General features: G+C 41.1%; 1 protein-coding gene across 6 annotated transcripts in view; it reads right to left on the bottom strand.

Moving 5' to 3' along the window:
* LOC105482142 (kinesin family member 13B) overlaps positions 1 to 20,374 on the bottom strand; it is a 195,156-nt gene that overhangs the window by 12,725 nt on the left and 162,057 nt on the right. For 5 of the 6 annotated variants that reach the window (XM_071068441.1, XM_071068440.1, XM_071068443.1 and 2 more), the window contains exons 36-37: positions 18,890 to 18,998; positions 12,573 to 12,706 (exon numbers count right to left, since the gene is read on the bottom strand). In XM_071068441.1, coding sequence (XP_070924542.1) covers positions 12,573 to 12,706; positions 18,890 to 18,998 — 243 coding nt within the window. Of the gene's footprint in view, positions 1 to 3,892; positions 5,293 to 12,572; positions 12,707 to 18,889; positions 18,999 to 20,374 lie in introns of those variants that run through there. The other variant, XM_071068445.1, reaches the window with a different exon arrangement.

Genomic DNA, 20,374 nt, shown 5'->3' with positions numbered 1-20,374 from the left:
CAAATCAGACACAGTGCACAGTGACTCTCGCGCCTGCAATCCCAGCACTTTGGGAGGCTGAGGCAGGAGGATCCCTTGAGCCCAGGAGTTCGAGACCAGCCTGGAAAACATGGAGAAACTCCATCTCTACAAAAAATAAATTAGCTGGGCATGGTGGTGCACACCTATAGTACGAACTACTTGGGAGCTGAGAATTACTTGAGCCCAGAAGGTCGAGGCTGCAGTGAGCAATGATCACGCCACTGCAATCCACCCTGGGTGACAGAATGAGACCCAGTTTCCAAAAAAAAAAAAAAAAAAAAAAAGACATGTACAACCCAAACATTAAGCCTCAGTAATAACCTAATCAATATAAACACTTTTCTAAGGTTGTCTTGACCAGGGGCCTGGAAGAGAGGAAAATGAAGCGTTCCGGGAGGCGAGCGCACGTCCAGCCCTGGATTGGAGCCTGTGATCCAGGCTCCGGCACGTGAGGCCTTCAGTGACCGGGACACGCAGCCACCCTGTGCACCTGGAGGCTCTAGATCCTGACAGGCTGATCTGGAGGAATGTGTGAGCCATGACGGCAGCAGCACTTTTGTCCAGTTGGCAGGTGTAGTTATTTTAAATGCATGGCTTGGCATTGTAACTTTCGTGTAAAAACCTCATCACCTCTGGGCTTCCACACCTGTCTGCAAGGGGGTGATCCCATCCACATGAATTCTCTAAGCAGGGAGGTGGGCCGGTGGCTGCTGATGCCCGCCACAGCCACCGTGACCCTGCCTGCCACATACCCCTCCAAGCAGTGCCTCGAAGGACTCAACACCAGAAGGCGACTGCGGGTTTCTGACCCACGTGACAATCCCTGCTGAGGGTTCTACCCACACTCGAATAGTGTCTTCTAGTTCCATTCTCTTCAAATCCACTTTCCAAACTGCAGCCAGAGGGAGCTTTCCGAAAACCAGAAGTGACCATGTCACTCTCGGCGTAGCAGCTGCCAGGATTTCCCACTGCAGCACACGAGGAAACGCCGGCAGGTCCCGCATGGTGTATTTCTGCTGCTCGATCCTTCCCTCCTACAAACGCTCTACTGATTCATTCATTCCACAAATACAATGACTTGGTTATTCTTAATCACTGTCAGCGAAATCTCTTATGGTCACATTTGAGCATTTAACCTCGCTTTCTCAATGGGAAGCTCAGTTCTGCCACTCCCAAGGCTCTGTAACCAGAGACAGGTGCGCACCCTCCCCATTTCCCCAACAGGGCAGCGGCCCTGACATGGCAGCCACCGGCCCCTGGTGGTAACCCAGCACTGAGAATGAGGCTAATGTGATTCAGGAAGTCCATTTTTTATTTTAATTAATAAAGTACAACCTTAACTGGTTATATAACTGAAACGGTTTTAAGTATGTTTAGAACAGCCTCGGCATGTGGGTCTGCTTTTTCAACCATAAATTTTATGAATTCTAAATGCAGATCAAGTATTTCCGACGGAACTTTAGTGTCTGAATTGCAATGTGCTAGAAATGTAAAATACGCACCTGATTTCAAGGACTTTGTACAGAAAGAAGGATGGGAATATCTCAATCTTTTTTTATACTACAGTTGATATGACAGTACTTTCAATACACTAGGTTAAACAAATGTTATTAAAAATAATCTGACCTGTATTCTTTTTACTTCCTTAATGTGGCTACTAGGAAATTGTAAGTTACATACATGACTCGCATTATATATCTATTGCATGGTGCTTGTCTAACTCAGTCCTGTTGTTGAGATGGCGCATTAAAATTCCTGGTGTGGTGCCAGGTACACTGGAAGCACTCGGCACATTTGTAAAGTACTTCATTGGAATTTTGTGTCTGGTCTTCCTAGATATCTCTAAGTTGGCTTACTAAAAGTACATTTTTAAACAGTCAATAATTTCATCTGATCTAGAAATCACAAGTTTTGAATTAACTGAATCAGTCCCAAAGTCATTCCAGGATGAATTCCATTTTCTTTCAAAAGAAAGAAACTAAGATTTCATTAATTTACTCATTTGCAAATATGTACCAGGTACCTACTACATTCTAAAGACTGTGGTAGGCACTGGGGATGCAGTGTGAGCAAAACTAGTCCCTGTGCTCTTCAAAACTAGGCACTCAAGGTCTAACATTTATATTCCTATTTAATTTCGGTTACACAAAACAATTAAAAGGCCTATTTTTCCTATCAACAAGTAAATTATTTTATCACTGGATATAAGTGAATAATACCATTCATGTGGTCTATAAGACATTAGATATGTGTTATAGTCTAACTTATTCTAAGTATTACATAAATAAAATTTTAAATACTAATATTTCCAGAGCTACCAGAAAAGATATTGCTTCTGATTTTTAGTATCTAGCCAGTTTACTTTAAAAACTTCTACATAACAGCCTGGGCAACATACCAAGGTCCCATTTTTATAAAAAAAAATTTTTTTTTTAATTAGCCAGGCATGGTGGCACACTCCTGTGGTCCCAGCTACTTGGGAAGCTGAGGTAGGAGGATCACTTGTGCCCTGGAGTTCAAGGCTGCAGTGAGCTGTGATCACACCACTGCACTCCAGCCTGGGCAACAGAGCAAGACCTTGTCAGAAAAAGTAAATTTAAAAAAAAAAACAAAAAACTTCTACATAATAATACTTAAAATTGATTTAAACATTCATATAAGAAAATTAGACACAGAGATTTTAAAAGATATAACGCTCACTTCATCCAAAATGAGTTACCAGTTTTTCAAGTGCCCATGAAGGATTAAGGATGCTTAAAGAATGTTCGCTAATCTAAAAGCTTTAAAAATAGGGCCTTGTTGGGCGGGGCGGCTCACACACACAATCCCAGCACTTTGGGAGGCTGAAGCAGGAGGACTGCTTGAGCACAGCAGTTCAAAACCAGCCTGGGTGACACAGGGAGATCCCGTCTCTACAAAATTAAAATTTAAAAATTAGCCAGCCATGGTGGTGTGTACCTGTAGTCTCAGCTATTTGGGAGACTGAGATGGGAGGATCACTTGAGCCCAGGAGGTCAAAGCTGCAATGAGCCATGATCACGCCACTGCACTCCAGCCTGGGCAACAGAGCAAGACCCTGTCTAAAAAAAGAAAAAAAAAGTCTTCATCCAGCCTGTCACCAACTTAATATGCCCTATGAAATAAGAAATGGCTTTTACATTCTTAAGATTGAAACAACTCAAAAGAATGTTTCATAACATAAAAATTATGTAAAATTCAAATTTCAGGTTATCAAGTTTTACTAGAACACAGCCAGACTTATTTGTTTAATACTGTCTATGGCTAGTTTTGACAGAGACCACATGGCATGCAAATCCTAAAATATTTACAATCTGTCCCTTTATAAAATAAAGTATGGCAACCCTTGGTCTAGAGAATAAAACAAAGCCCATTCCTTAAAAATGGCTGGCAGATGCACCTCTTCAATCGACTTCTTTACTGCCTCAGAAACCCTCTTACTTGCTGAAGTGAATTTAAGTTAAATTTCATTATTTTTCAGATCAGCTACTAAACCTGATTATGAAGACAAGTCTGGCATCTCTAACTATGTCCACTATGTTACCTATAAATGCATGGGGCGAGGCTAGACAGCAAAATGCTATGATTTTAGAAAACTGAAAGAGTGATAAGAGTCTTACAACAATGACAGGATTGCCTAAAAAATCCTCCCTACACTGAAGAGAAATCAATTGCCCTGAATTTTTTTAAAAAAACTATTTGTTAACCCCAGAACAAGTGAAATGCAGCACACTATATCAATAGCTGCTTAAGATGGGCGGTATTCAACTACAGAGAAAATGCTCATATGTTATTTTTTAAATAACCTGAAGGTTTAAGAAAAATGGAGGCGGGGAAACAAGGCCTAGATGTGTTTTCTTTACTTTTTTTTTTTTTTTTTTTGAGATGGGAGTATCGCTCTGTCACCCAGGTTGGAATGCAGTGGTGCCATCTCAGCTTACTGCAGCCTCCACCTCCCGGGTTCAAGCGATTCTCCTGCCTCACCCTCCTGAGTAGCTGGGATTACAGGCGCCTGCCACCACGCCCAGCTAATTTTTGTTTTTTATCAGTAGAGATGGGGTTTCATCGTGTTGGCCAGGCTGGTCTCGAACTCCTGACCTCGTGATCTGCCCACCTCGGCCTCCCAAAGTGCTGGGATTACAAGCGTGAGCCACCGTGCCCGGCAGTGTTTTCTTCTTTTAGTTAGGATGTTGAACCTTTACTTGAGACACAAGGATACGTGTTTACATAATTCATTTAATCAAGGAAGTATGGCTAGTTTAAAACAGCATCCTTGTGTACAAGGCAAGAATTAGTATTTGTGCTTGTTTCTCCCTGTTTTATATAAGAAAGAATCACAGTCATGAAAGATGGATAATTACACAGACATCTTTTCAATTAGCATCAGAGATGGGCAGGGGCGTGCTCTTTCTACACAAGCCTTTATCTACCTACCACACATGAGGCTATGTTGAAATAGGAGAAAAATATCCCTGCTGTTGATAAGGCAGCCCTAACCAAAAGGGACGGACACATAAATCAAGACAGGCCAGCAATGTGACTGTGCTTTTGACAGTGGAAATTAAATCTGACCATTAACTCTTTAATTCTCCAGATTCATCAAAGATGCCATTTACAGTTCCTAACTTTGAAGTACATAAATAGCTTCATCTGAACACAAACTTCTAGATACATGAAAAAAAGCTATTATGCCAAATTAATTCAATCTAACTAATTAGAGAGCAGGAAGTTCCTTCAATTATTTTATGTGCTGTCTGAGAAACACACTTGAATATGAGTACAGATTTCATTAATTGCAGTTCATTATTTTCCAGATTAGTTACTAAACTTGCATCAGAAGGTCAAAGACAGCAATTTTGTCAGCTGCCACCTCTTTCAGTGCAGTATTTTTGCATTTCTGGAACTCAGACAGAAACTGATTACAAACAAAAACAAATCTCCATAAAAATGAGAAACATAAGTCCTTATGAATATGTTCAAACCAAAAGATCTTGTAAATTTAAGAATATCTTTGTTTTTAAACCTTCTGAATAAACTGTTGACTTTCATCTTATAAAAAAAGATCCAGGAACATTTTCATTTCCATTTGATAAACAATATGAAGATAAAGTAACAGGAAAACAATAACATCTTCACCTGAGAACCTGCTGATTCCAAAGAACAGGTTAATAAGCATCCAGGTTTTCATTAAAGCTTCTCTGCGGTTATGGGTCTGTGTATCTTTGCATGAGGGAGGGAACTGAACATTCTTGTCTGAAAATGTCAAGGACACTCTAATTAAAAGTATTTTTTTATAATAATCATTCCTCCATTACACAACTTGTACCTCTTTTCCACTTAACATAACAAAATATAAGGAATGGTAAAAACAGGACTCATTCTATTCCTTAGTCCTTACCTGGATTATTTTATATTCTCATAAACTTTGTTTTTATTTTTATTTTTGAGGCAGGTATGTGTCACCACACCCAAATACTATTTTTTTAATTTTTAGTAGAGACAAGGGTCTTATTATGTTGCTCAGGCTGGTCTCGAACTCCTGAGCTCAAGTGATCTGCCTGCCTTGGCCCTCAAAGTGCTGAGATAAAGGTGTGAGCCGCCGCACCCAGTCTAACTTCCTGTTTTTAAGTAACAGAAATCCACCCCCTCCTTTTTTAAAAAAAAAAAAAAGACAGGCAGGCTGGGATAGCAGGATCCCTTGAGCCCAAGAGGTTGAGGCCACAGTGAGCTGTGACAGCACCATTGCACTCCAGCCTGGGCGACAGAACAAGAGCCCATCTCAAAAAAAAGAGTACCTTGCTATCTGTAAACCATTTTCCCACTGTCAGCTGTCACCATCCTCTCTGTTAATTTCATCACTATGGCCCTAGGACCCTCCACTGCCTTAGCAAAACCATCCCTAACAATCCTTCCCTCCTCGGTGCTGGTATCCCTTGAATGCTTATACAGTCAGCTCTCTTAGTCATTGTTTGGTGAAGCTATAAATAACTCCTTTAATCCTTCCTCATAAATCATTTTTGATGTTATTCTCTGAAACAATTCCAACTCGTCACTGCATTTCTAGTAGTAATAAATCCAGAACCAAGTACAGTAATCTAAGTGTCATCTAATAATATCAAAGAGAGCCCAGGTTGGGGGCTGGGGCTTTGTTTAGATAGGATAGTGTGAGTTTCTGCATTATTGCAACTGTTTCAGAGAAGTTTTAAGTCTCCAAACTAAACTGGAATAAAAACATATGTGGGTGACTGAGGCAGGAGGATTACTTGAGGCCAGGAGTTTCAGATCTGTCTCAAATAAAATAAACTAAAAAGCAGTTTCAGTATCTTTCATGACAGGTGGGAAACGGGAGACAAACGGTTTCAGGAAGTGTGTTATTAAACATGACCTGCTTGGTTTCCATGCCGATCCCCAAACCGTTCGGGGTGTTTTGTTTTTGTGCTGTTTCACGTTGTCACCCTTAAGTGATGTTAACTATCTGTCCTAAGTCTTTATGCCATATTAGTATCACTATTTCCCCCTTCCTATATTGTACTATTGATCCAGATTCCTTTTAGGCATATGAATGGACCTGGATTTTTCTGGATTTTATCTTGATGTTATCTAAACATTTAAATATCTGATATTGCTTATTTCACAACCATTTAATGGTCACAGACTATTGAAACTGGTGCACTAACAGGCACTAGCAAATAAAAATGAAGCACAAGACTCAAAACTGGAGAGGAAGGTTCCGGGTACTTGTGTATTTCTTTAAAGGTGCGGCTAAGTCCAGCACTGGATGCCTCACACAGGGCCATAGCCACACCAGTGTGTGCGCAGGGCAGTCCAGCCACCGCCATCAACATCTACCCTGCTTCAGGCTTGCGTGGCTGGTGACACAGAGGAAGGCCCTGGCCGCAGTGCCACTTTATTTCCATATATGTATGTAACACAGTCTCCCACAAACTCTTTGGTAGAAAGAGGGAGAAGTGTGGAGTGGAGAAGCTAGTACTGGCTACATGGAACTGAAATGTGTTGGTCTGTCACTCTGGCTTGACAAGTGATGTCTACTTCCAGGTATAGAGCTCTGCTATAGGCCTTATTATGTTCAATATCCCAATACTCTCAAATGCAGAGAGATTACAGCTTTAGAAGTATGTGGACGGCCAGAATATATGCATTTAAAAAAAAATTACTCAGAAAGATCTTGATATCCTGGGAATGTTAAAACGATATCAAAGATAAAAAATTCTAGGAATGAATCTGAAGTTCCTCATTATTTTCACACATCAATTACACCATATAATAAAAGAGTAGTAGTACAGTGACAAGCGTATCAACAGACAAAAAACCTGGTGATGTTACCTGACCAACAGCACAATGAGCTAACACCTTTCAAAAACAAGCCCCACCAAGCGCGGTCCCAGGCTGCGCCAGCAGCGTGATCATTTAGATGAGGAAGGAAACACTTCCACCATTTGCAAGTCCAGGGGGAACGCTCTCATTTCTGGACTCCTCACTTTAGGGAGGACCCTGGCGAGACAACTGTGGAATGACAAAGCATGTCTCAGATGAGATGTGGGAGACTCATCTAGAGCTGTTAAGACGGGGGAGGTCTGAGAGAACAAAGATCCTAAGAGAGCTATCATCACTCCACTGCACTCCAACCTGGGCAACAGAGCGAGATCTTGTCACAAAAAATAAAAAAAATTTAAAAAACTTCAACATAATAATAGTTAAAACTTATTCAAATATTTATATAAGAAAATTATACATATATATTTTGGCAGGGCACGGTGGTTCACGCCTGTAACCCCAACACTGTGGGAGCCCAAGGCAGGCAGATCACGACATCACGAGATTGAGACCATCCTGTCCAACATGGTAAAACCCTATCTCTACTAAAAATACAAAAATTAGCTGGGCGTGGTGGCGGGCACCTGTAATCCCAGCTACGCAGGAAGCTGAGGCAAGAGAATCGCTTGAACCTGGGAGGCAGAGGTTACAGTGAGCTGAGATCGCACCATTGTACTCCAGCCCGGGCAACAGAGCGAGACTCCGTCTCAAAAAAAAATAAGTATATATTTTAAAGGATATAATACTCACTTCATCCAAAATGATGGTTATTAGTTTCTCAAGTGCCCATGAAGGATTAAAGATGCTTACTTAAAGAATGTCTGCTAATCTAAACACCTCAAAAATAGGGTCTTGTTGGGCAGGGTGGCTCACATATATAGTCCTGGCTCACATATACAATCCTCCCCACTCCCTTTACTTCCTGGTAAGAACAAACTCTGAGGCAAAGATTGGTTGGAAAAATGACGATCTCGTTCCTGTAGGATCCCCAGGAGGGGGAGTAGAGATTGTTTTAGAAGCTCAAACTTCAAATTGTAGGTATCGAATCTGATTTTCAAGTGCATGGAACTCCATTATAATAATAAAGCTTACTATTTTTAAAAAATGAGGAACACTAAAGGAGTCTAGCCAATACGGCATTTTTCTTCTTCCTGTTATTTGCAATTCCACAGGCACTAAAATGCCCTTTTTCAAAGATGAAACACACTTCAGAGTGCAAGTGAAAGCATAAAGCATATTCAAAGTATATTTCAAGTATGCTTCACTTGTTGTACCCTGAAGTGTGACCCAAGTAAGAAAAACAGTTTTCTTGACATTATCATCTACAGTTCTAATTTATTTCTCACCGAGCTTTAGTAGAGATGGTCAGTGAAAATGAGATAACCAAGATCATCTCTGATCAACTAAATCCAAAATGAAAAGCTAAGATTTTTCTCTCCTTTGGAAATGTTCTTTAGCACTTCCACCAACCTAGGAAAGAAGGTTCTTAAATATGTCTTCATCCCTCTAATCCCCACTCAGTCGTGCTTCTTTCATCTCTAAGCTGTAAACACAGTCCCGTCTACCACTGAGTAACACTTGGGACCCACAGTCTAATATTACAGTCTGGGCACAGTGGCTCATGCCTATAATCCCAGACACGTGGGATAGCAGGCGGGAGGATCACCTGAGCCCAGGAGTTCGAGACCAACCTGGGCAACACAGCGAGACTCTGTCTCTAAAAATAAAAATTTTTTAAAAGTTACCTGGGCGTGGTGGAGCGTACTTGTAGTCCTAGCTCCTTGGGAGACTGAAGCTGGAGGATTCCTTGAGCCCAGGAGTTCAACGCTGCAGTGAGCTATAATCGTGCCACTGCACTCCAGACTGGGCGACAGACCGAGACCCTGTCTCTAAAATAATATTATTATAATTTGTTCACATGTCAAACAATAGACATTTTGCATCCTCTATGCACCAGGCACCATTTTGGCACAACAAGTCCTGCCCTCAAGGAATACTGTGGAGAGGGATAATTGATAAACATGTAAACCTAACAATAACTCCAGATAAAAAGGTTAGAAATGGGCTGGGTGCGGTGGCTCACACCTGTAGTCCCAGCACTTTGGGAGGCTGGGGCGGGTAGATCATTTGAAGTCAGGAGTTTGAGACCAGCCTGGCCAACATGGTGAAACCCCATCTCTACTAAAAATACAAAAATTAGCCAAGCGTGGTGGGGTGGGCGAGTGCCTGTAATCCCAGCTACTCAGGAGGCGGAAGCAGGAGAATCCCTTGAACCTGAGAAGTGGAGGTTACAGTGAGCCAAGACTGCACTACTGCACTCCAGCCTGGGCAACAGAGCGAGACTCCGTCTCAAAAAAAAAGAAAGAAAGAAATGGTAATGTAGTGCCTGCGTGCATGGTGGAAGCTGTTCTGGTGTGGCCGTTCAAGAAAGCCCACTCTAGACTCAGAGGTCCTTCCTCAGAGTGGCCTTTCCTGACTGTTCCATGGGAGGCCTTTGGGAAGAGCAGGGTGGCAGGGCCAGCACCAGAGCTCTCCAGACTGAAGGTGCTTCGCGTGCTCATAGGCTTTATAAAAAGGCGACTTATCTGACTTAGTACTGGTGAGCAAATAAAGAAGAATGAAGATTCAAGACCGGGGACAGGTCCTGCAGTGCACTGTGAGCCACAGTGAGAAATTCACATTTCACTCCTTTCAGTGGGAGGAAGTGGAAGGTGTCACGCTACTGACGACTGTAAGGCTGTGAAAGACCACTCTGGCTACTCTGTTTAAACAGCTAAAGCCACGGAACTGAATGAAATTTATGCATGGAAGGAAACAGGTTTAAAAATAAAAGACAGCGTCCTGGTTGTAGCTCTGGGCGCTGGATGTAAAGACTTGATGGAATCTACAGTCCCAGGAGAGGATCAAGGACCGAGGGAAGGGAAGCCAGGGAAAGGAAGTTGCACTGAAGCCTGGAGATGGAAGTGTTTCCAGTGTTATGTTGACGCAAAGTCTGCACCATGAGGACAAGGCGGCATGGACAAGGGGGAGCTCCCTGGAGACCCTGAGAAAAGGGAAATGCCTTCCAAGGAGCAGAGTTCTCACAAACCAACTGGAATGTTCTGGCTCTATTACCAGGTATCTTCATCAAGACCAGTTTTAGATTTATATACTTTATATATTTTTATTTTTATTTTTATTTTTATTTATTTTGAGACAGAGTCTCACTCTGTCACCCAGGCTGGAGTGCGGTGGCACGATCTTGGCTCACTGTATCCTCTGCCTCCCGGGTTCAAGCAATTCTCATGCCTCAGCCTCCTGTGTTGCTGCGACTACAGGAGTATGCCTGGCTAATTTTTGTATTTTTAGTAAAGACAGGGTTTCACCATGTTGGCCAGGTCTCAAACCCCTGACCTCAGGTGAGCCACCTGCCTTGGCCTCGCAAAGTGCTGAGGTTACAGGTGTGAGCCACTGCACTCAGCCATATATTTTATATTTTTATGAAATACAAAATATATGTATGAGGCCAGCTTTCCCAAACCTTTGCTCACATGTGCTCAAACAATAAATGACCAACTAGAGTAAATGAATAAAAGTTGCTTAAGAAATCTTCCATATATTTCAAGGTAACCTCTAACCTGGGCATTATAAATTATAGTTAGTCTCCAATCACTACATTTGTTTCTAACACACTGTTGTTCCTCTCACATCCAGAGAAAGCTAATCACTCATTGCCAACACAGTAAGAGAGTAAGTAAGTTCTACAGGTAGCAGGTGATGTGACTTGCCACAAGCAAAACTGAAAATAGCTTTAAAGGAGAATGGTAACGATGGCAGGCTGACTCCGTGACTTCCAGCGTGATTCCAATTTCCTCCAACCTACGTGACTGCCTTCACCAAACAGCAACTAACAACACTGGATAGCAGACTTCTCTGAATAAAAATAAGAATCACCACAGGCGCTTATAAATGCAGATTACAAGGTCTCTCCAAGTTAGCTATGGGTTCCCAGGGCAGGCCAAGAAACTGTTTTTTAAAACAGCTCCCTTGATAAATCTGACAGTTCATGAATCACACTTTGTGAAACAATGATGCAGAAGTTTAGAACTGAATAACACACACAATAATGACCCACTGGTTCAGTTCTGGTGGATCTCTGAGGAAAAAAAAACACCAGGAAAAATAATCACTGCCTACCTCAGTCCCCGCAGGACTTAGCCCCTGCAGTCATAGATTCATTTCACTAACTCTCAAGCCCCACCATGTGCCTAAATACAATTTAAACAGCTGCAAAATCTTGGTTTTAATTTTTCCATCTACTGTGTATGCTTACTTATATGCTTATATAAAGCTAGAATTTTAAAAATTACATATCTGCATGGCAGCCTGATAAAAACTAATTCCTTCTCCCCTGAATATATGCATTCATACACTTAGAGAATTCTTTAAATAGTTAAGTCTCAGACAACTCACTTGGATTTCTGCAACTCGAATGTTTAGAAGAACGTGGAGAAGCTGATGTCAAAAGACCTATTTGGACAACAGAACTTACCCTGTATGAGTTTTTGAATGAGTATAAATAAATCCTCATTTATCATTTTCTGCTGAGTTAACACCTATATAAGGCTGGAAATTGCATTTCCAATGGGGTTCCCATTCACTATTGCATAAGAGCAGCTTCCTGATTGTTTAGAAAACCTTTTCGCATTTGCTCTAACACTTACCCTAGGGCTGGGTAAAGAGTTTTAAGAAAAACGAAGTAAGACAGGTGATCACTTTTCAATGAAAGAACAGGTTATCCATAGTAGAGAAAACAGAGGTTGAGAGGGAAGGGCACTCATACAAAATTGTTTGAAAAAAGAAATGAAATCAAGAAATAAAAATAGAATTACATTTTCTACTTGGCAATACACAAACAACACTAAGTGCACTTCATAAATTTTACTACTGTTGCTCTAAGTAATATTACCATAAATCACATTAGCAGTGTCCTTGGCACTTTTTAAAAGCAGAAAAGAGGGAGTGTGTTTGTAAGTTTAAACAGCTCTGTTATCGTTGAAGAGCGTGGAGGAGAAATGACTGACAGCTGTTCCTGGGTTTAAAAACCCGGTTTAGCCCCCACCCGCGAGGCTGCGCCTCCACCTCCAGCCAATTTGGCGCAACACAGAGCACGGGTTTATCAGAAAAACGCTCACAGCTGCTTTCTCGGTGCTTTTTACCTGGTGTGTGAGCGGAGATGGCCGCTTGCCCCTCTTCTCGTCGCGGACAGGAAAGAGAGACTTGAGGAGCTTTGGCATCTGAGGCACGAAGGATTTGACGGGATTCAAGTAGGATGCTGCGAGGTTACTTAGTCCTGCCCATATTATAGGGGAAAAAGATAAAACATATACAATTACATAGACATCTTCTTTCCTGTACATTTGCCAGACATCACTTGTCAGCAAATCTAACAAAAACCAAAGGTATCCTTAAAAAATATTAGAAAAACACAGTATTATTGTAGTTTCCGTAATTTCCCTCAAACATAGTAATGTTAATGTCCCTTTTTAAATTAAATAGCAGTAACTGGGGTGCTGCCAAAATGCTCTAGTGCCAAAATGCTCAGTGTTCCTATCAGCATCAGAACAGCAATTCACCTCTATCCTGTCAATAATTGGCAAAAGCATTCACTTCTGCCCTAGAATAAAATGGGATTGATTTTTAAGTCACACTGCCAATGACACACATGTATAGCTCTCTGTCTAGACTTTAAGCTCTTTGAAGTCAGGGACTATGTCTTATTCAATCTAATGTTTCATAACTATTTACTGAAGGAAGATGATGAAACTGACCTTTTGGGAAAAGGGTGAATGGTAATGTTTGAGTTATTTATTACAAGTCAGGGAGAGATGCCCTGAACAACTTACGTTCTTATCTGCTGTTAATTTCCAAGGGCTGGGATCAGAGGTATAAACAGGTCATACTTATGATATACTAAGATTTCTTCCCCCTATTAATTTATAGTAAAATCTAATCCCAAGTCATAAGTGATGAAAAGCTGTATTCATATAACATTTAGAAATGAACAAGCAAGTCATCTTAAGGAATACATTTGCCTTAACAGATGCACACAACTCCCCACAGATCTCTACTCCACACCAACCCTGAAAGGATTCCAAATTTACCGGCAATTCAGTTGGTAAATGGATGGATACAGCTGTAAGGTTTCTACATTTTACATAAAGCAGTAGAATATTAAGTGTAAGCATACTGCAAAAAGTTAAGGATGTACATTGTAATCATGAGGGCGACCACTGAAAAATAAAGCAAAGAATGGCTATACCGAGCCAAGAGATAGATACATCATACCTCCGTTTAGAAAAGTCCAATTATTTACAGCAAGGCAAAAACAAGGATAAGAAAAATAAAAGAGGGGAGACAGAAAATAAAATAAGTTTAAGATGAATAAAGATCCAAAAAGATACAATTATTTCAAAGATGAGGAAAAAAAATACAATCTAGAGTTCTTTATCAAATTAACATTCTAGAGTAATGATAATCCCTCATTAAGTAAAAATCTAGCCAGTAATGAATCAAAGGCCACACATATCACTAAATGAGACCATCAGACATTATGTGTCTCCAACCTCCCCACCACACATCCACACCCAACCACCCTACTACACACATCCTTCTCAAATCAGCTGAATTGAATCAAGAATCTAGCCCTAACTACCAGTTCACAGGCAAAATGGGGGATAGAATTGCGTTTCAATAGTCTCATGGGAACGCAACAGGAAAAAATAAGAATGAACAGAGTCTGCTGTGCAAGAACCTGGCCTACCGTACCAGTCTACCGTACAAGAACCTGGTTTCTTCAACAAACACAATGCATGGTCGTGAAGTATTTCTCACCAGTAAAAAATAAATGACTAATGCAAGCAACAATCTGGAAGAATTTAACATATAAGGTAAGCCAAAGAGACAGACACAGAAAGGGCATACACCGTATTGGCTCCATTTATGAAACTGCAGAAGTAATCTAGAGAAGTAGTCATCAGAACACTGGCTGCCCACAGGGAGTGGGAATTAACTGGAGTAATGTCAATGTCTTACATTTTGACTGGGGTATGAATCACATGGGTATATACAAATACATTTGGTAAAACTTATTAAATATGACCCACAGTCAACAAAGGAGTCAATAAAAATAGACCATGAGATGTCTAGACACTGGATTTAATAGAAAATGACTTTAAGGCAGCTTTCTTAACCAAGTCCAATGATGCAAAGGAGAATACAGTCTTGACAAGTGCACAGACCGGGAATATCAGCAGAGAAATTAAAACCAGAAAAGCAGCAGCAAATGGAAATTCTAGAACCGAAAAAAAATAAAATAAAATGACTGAAATGAAAAAAGTTCCCTGGATGTGCTTAACAGACTACTGGAAATCACAGAAAAAAAATTATCCAACTAGAAAAAATAAAATTAAAAGATTAAAAAAAAAAAAAGAATAGAGCCTCTGTGACCTGTAGGACAATATTAAACAATCTAACCTGTGAGTAATGAGATTCTCAGAAGGAGTAGAAAGAGACAAAAGGATTAGGGGGAAAGTTTTAATGAATAATGTCTAAACATTTCTTATAATTGCTGAAAAACATCAACTGACAGATCCAATAACTTGATAAGCAAGTTAAATACTAAGAAAACAATACCTAAGCAAATCATAGTACAATTGCCACAGATAAAGAGAAACTTCTGAAAGCAGGCAAACTAAACAGAGATATCACACTGAGTGGGAACTGACAAATGATGGCTGAATTCTCAGCAGAAAAGAAGGGGCTGGAGATGAGGAGACGTCATTGAAGTACTGAAAAAAAAAACCTCCAACTCAAGAGTTCTCTATCCAGTGAAAATATTCTTAACAACAAAACAAAACAGTGAAATAAAGATACTTTCAAAAAAGGAGAGCATTTTTCTCCAGCAGGACTGTACTCTAAGAAATACTAGGCTGGGTGCAGTGGCTCACACCTGTAATCCCAGCACTTTGGGAAGCCAAGGCGGGTAGATCACCTGAGGTCAGGAGTTGGAGACCAGCCTGACCAACATGAAGAAACCCTGTCTCTACTAAAAATACAAAAATGAGCCCGGCGTCGTGGCAGGCGCCTGTAATCCCAGCTACTCGGGAGGCTGAGGCAGGAGAATCGCTTGAACCCAGGAGGCAGTGGTTGCGGTGAGCTGAGATTGGGCCACTGCACTCCAGCCTGGGCAACGAGCAAAACTCCGTCTTCCCCCCAAAAAAACCAACTACTTCTTCAGGCTAGAAAGAAATAAAATCAGATTAAAATAAGACCATCAGGAAGGATTGGATACTGTCAGAAATAATCTGAAAAATAAATAAATAAATAAAAGATTATCCATTTTTTCTGTATTCTCTGAAAAGACAAGTAGCTTTTTTTTTTTTTTTTTTTTTTTTTTTTAAAGACAGAGTCTCACTCTGTCACCCAGGCTGGAGTGCAGTGGCGTGATCTTGGCTCACTGCAACCTCCACCCACCTCCCAGGTTCAAGCGAGTCTCCTGCCTCAGCCTGCTGGAACTACAGGTACCAGCCACCACGCCTGGCTAATTTTTGTGTTTTAGCAGAGAGAGGGGTTTCACAATGTTGACCAGGCTGGTCTTGAACTCCTGACCTCAGGTGATCCATCTGCCATGGCCTCCCAAAGTGGTGGGATTACAGGCATAAGCCACTGCGCCCAGCCTGAGCTTTTTTTGAGAAAGGATCTCACTCTGTCGCCTAGGTGTGAGTACAGTGATGCAGTTGTGACTCACTGCAGCCTCAACCTCCCGGGTTCAGGTAATTCTCCCACTTCTGCCTCCTGAGTAGCGGGACCACAAGTGTGTACCACCGCGCTCGGCAGATTTTTGTATTTTTGTGTGGAGACAGGGTTTTGCCTTGTTGCCCAGGCTGGTCTCAACTAACCCATACCTTGGCTTCCCAAAGTGCTAGGGCTACAGGTGTGAGCTACTGCACCCGGCCTACAAGTGGCTATTTTAAAGCAAAAAGAATAACGTCATAGAGGTTTGTAACACCTATATATGTAAAAGATGAAACAACAGTACAAAATAAGGGGCCTAGAGGAACAGGTCAATGACTTACACTGTTGCATGGTTCTTGTACTGTGAGGTGAGGGAAGACATCATATGAACTCTAAGCAGATTTGGTAAGTTAAGGATGCCAAGTAGGGTTTCTGAGCAAAGAATTTAGCAAACAAATACAGGTGTCCAAAAAAGCAAAAAGAGGAAATAAATGAGATACGAATTGTTTTTTATTAACCCAAAAGAAGGTAAATAAGGAGTTACAGTGAAACAAAAACCAGAAGAATGGCCAAGTAGAAAACCAATAATAACATGGCGGACCAGAATGGGAGGCACTGGAAGGGGTGAAGCATGGCAATTAAAGGGCAGGAACTATGAGATGAGATACAGGGGGAAATAACTGGACCCAAACAGACGTTGTCTACAAGGCAATCACTTTTGATTTAAAGACAAATACAGGCTACAATTTTAAAAGCTGAGAAAAAGATACATCGTGCAAACAGTGAATAAATTTGATGCAGTTATATATAAATGATAGGTAAGAGAGATTTCAAGATAAGAGTATTCCCAGAGATAAAAGGGACATTTCACGACAGAAAGGTCACTCCATCAGGAAGATATAATAATCTTAAATGTGTGTGTACCTAATTATCAGAGTTTCTAAATGAATGAAGCAAAAACTGTTATAAAGGGAAATACAAATAATTTTCACAATCGTATTTGGATATCTAAGGCCCTCTCAAGAATTGATAGAATAGGCCTCCACCAAATCAGCAAAGATCCAGAGGATTTGAACAAGGCGATAAACCACAGTGACCTAATTAGATATACATAGAACACCATGTCCCCAAACACAACAGTGCACATAGAATATTAACCAAGATAGAACACAATCTGGAATACAGATTACCCCCAAATATAAAAAAGAATTAATGCTAGTTGATAAGTCACGGATCAAAGCAGCAATCAGAGAGAAATTTTAAAACACTCTGAATAGAATGAAAATGAAAGCACAACATAACAAAATACGTAAAATGAGAAAAATTTAAAAATACAATTGCAATACAAAAATTAACAAAGCCAAAAACTGGTTCTGAGATTAATATATCTGATAAACCTGTCAGAAAAGTATTCAAAACAGAAAATAAAAATTATCAGTATCAGAATAAAAAGAAGGAACATCACAAGAGATCCTATAAGTATTTAAGCAATAAGGTAAAGTAGCCAGGCACAGTGGCTCATGCCTGTAGTCCCAGCACTTTGGGAGGCCAAGGCTGGTGAATCACAAGGTCAGGAGATGGAGACCATCCTGGCTAACATGGTGAAACTCCCATCTCTACTAAAAATACAAAAAGTTAGCTGGGCGTGGTGGCACGTGCTTGCAGTCCCAGCTACTCAGGAGGTTGAAGCAGGAGAATCACTTGAACCCGGGAGGCGAAGGTTGCAGTGAGCCAAGATCATGCCACTGCACTCCAGCCTGGATGACAGAGTGAGACTCCGTCTCAAAAAAAAAAAAAAAAGTAAAGTGATGTTTATGAAAATAAACTTAATAATCTAGATAAACTAAGAAACTCCTTGAAAAAAATATAACCTATGATAGGTGACTCAAAAGGAGACACAAAGATCTAGATATTCCCATACTAAAGAAACTTGCCAGGCATGGTGGCTCACACCTGTAATCCCAGCACTTTGGGAGGCTGAGGGAGACAGATCACCTGAGATCAGGAGTTTGAGACCAGCCTGGCCAACATGGTGAAACCTCATCTCTACTAAAAATACAAAAATTAGCCAGGCTTGGTGGCGGGTGCCTGTAATCCCAGCTACTCGGGGGGCTGAGGCAGGAGAATCGCTTGAACCTGGGAAGGGAAGGTTGCAGTGAGCCGAGATCACACCACTGGACTCCAGCCTGTTGACAGAGCAAGACTCCGTCTCAAAAAAAAGAAACTCAAGTCATAATTTAAAATCTCTCCACAAAGAGGATTCCAGGCCTGGATCATGTAACTAAGGAATTCCATGAAACATTTAAGGAAGAGGTAATACCAATCTTACATAAACTCTCCCAGAAAAAAAAAGAGAAACATTTCCCAAGTCATTTTATGAAACCAATGCAACCATAACAAAACCTAACAAAGACATGAAGATGAGAAGATACAACATTACAGATATTTACTATAGAGCACATACACAAAAGTCCTTAACACAGAGAAGCAAAGAGAGTCCAGCAATGCACAGGCTAACACACCATGATCAGGCGGTATATATCAGGGCAATGCAAGATCAATCCAACATTCCAGAACTCAACCAGTTCCAACGGAACTCAACCAGTTAAGAGGAGAAATGAAACAATTCAATGGACATTATCTAGTAGAACAGTGGCTGCCTGGCAAGAAATCCTAATTTAAACTTTCTGAAAGATGCTCAGATTTCTGACAGTAATTGACAAGTGAAAAGATAACTTACCTGGATCTGGAGAATGATTATTTTGGGGAGAAACAGAGCGCGCGGGAGCAGGAGCTATTCCTCTGGAAACTGTGGTTTGGGATACATCCTGCTGACTTTCCCACCGGCCCTAGTAAAGACAAAATTGGCAATTGTGTTTCAAGTTATTCAATTAACCAAATAAAAAAAAAGTACAGATACTCAAGAAAAAAACTGTTACATATTACTAAAGCTCCTTTGAATATAAGCTTGATTACAGAAGCACTTTTTTTTTTTTTTTTTTTTTTTTTCTATTTTAAGAGGCAGGTTTCTCTCTGTCACCCAGGCTGGAGTGCATGGGTGTGCCATCATAGCGCATGTAACCTCCAACGCTTAGACTCAAGCAACCCTCCCGCCTCAGTCTCCAGAGTAGTGGGGACTACAGGTACATGCCACCACAGGAGGCTAATCTTTTTACTACTTTTGTAGAGATGGGATGTCACTATGTTGCCCATACTAGTCTCAAACTCCCAGCTTCAAGCAATCCTCCTGCCTTGGTCTCCCAAAGTGCTGTGATTACAGGTGTGAGCCACCATGCCTGACCAGCACTTTTCTCCTTGTCATCCTGCTTATTTTATTAATTTCTCCAACAACAACAACAATGCCCCCCCACACACATTTGGACAGCCCCTCCATACTGCAGTTTACAGTCTCCCATTAAGCTCTGTCCTAACATGTTTTCTACTCTGTGCATCCTGTTGCCTCCCACAGAATACAGACATATTCCTTCCGCAATTCTCCCTTCGGTTCTGCTTTGAGACAACTTCTGCTCTTTTGCCTCAAGATGCCCTTTTTCACTCAGTTCTCCACAGAAACCCACGAACAACTCTGTAGTCAGAGGGTGTCTCTTCTCTCTGCTCCCAGACTGTGTTTCCACTCACTCACATACAGTGCATAACAGTAAATATTACCAAACCTCTCATTTTAAATAGATATTAAAGATATATTACAGTCAAGCCCAAGTCAAATAATTACAAATTCTCAATGATGGAAGTCTCTGAATTATCAAATTTTATTGTACTCTCAACTTATTTGTAAATACCCATTAAAGACATTTCATCAGCTGATGGATTAAAAGACCATTCCAGGCTGGGCGTGGTGGCTCAGGCCTATAATCCCAGCACTTTGGGAGGCCGAGGCAGGCGGATCACGAGGTCAGGAGATCGAGACCGTCCTGGCTAACACGGTGAAACCCTGTCTCTACTAAAAATACAAAAAATTAGCTGGGCGTGGTGGTGGGCACCTATAGTCCCAGCTACTCGGGAGGCTGAGGCAGGAGAATGGCGGGAACCTGGGAGGCGGAGTTTGCAGTGAGCAGAGATCGCGCCCCTGCACTCCAGCCTGGGCGATAGGGCGAGACTCCGTCTCAAAAAAACAAAAACAAAAACAAAACATTCCAAAATTCATGTTGAGCCATAAAAATAGTGATACCATCAAAGCACTTTTAACTTCAGCCCTATCTAGGGA

Source organism: Macaca nemestrina, chromosome 8, assembly GCF_043159975.1.
Source record: "Macaca nemestrina isolate mMacNem1 chromosome 8, mMacNem.hap1, whole genome shotgun sequence".
Classification (NCBI taxonomy): domain Eukaryota; kingdom Metazoa; phylum Chordata; class Mammalia; order Primates; family Cercopithecidae; genus Macaca; species Macaca nemestrina.
The sequence above is the reverse complement of the archived record's forward strand: the minus strand, read 5'-3'. Positions and strand labels throughout refer to the sequence as shown.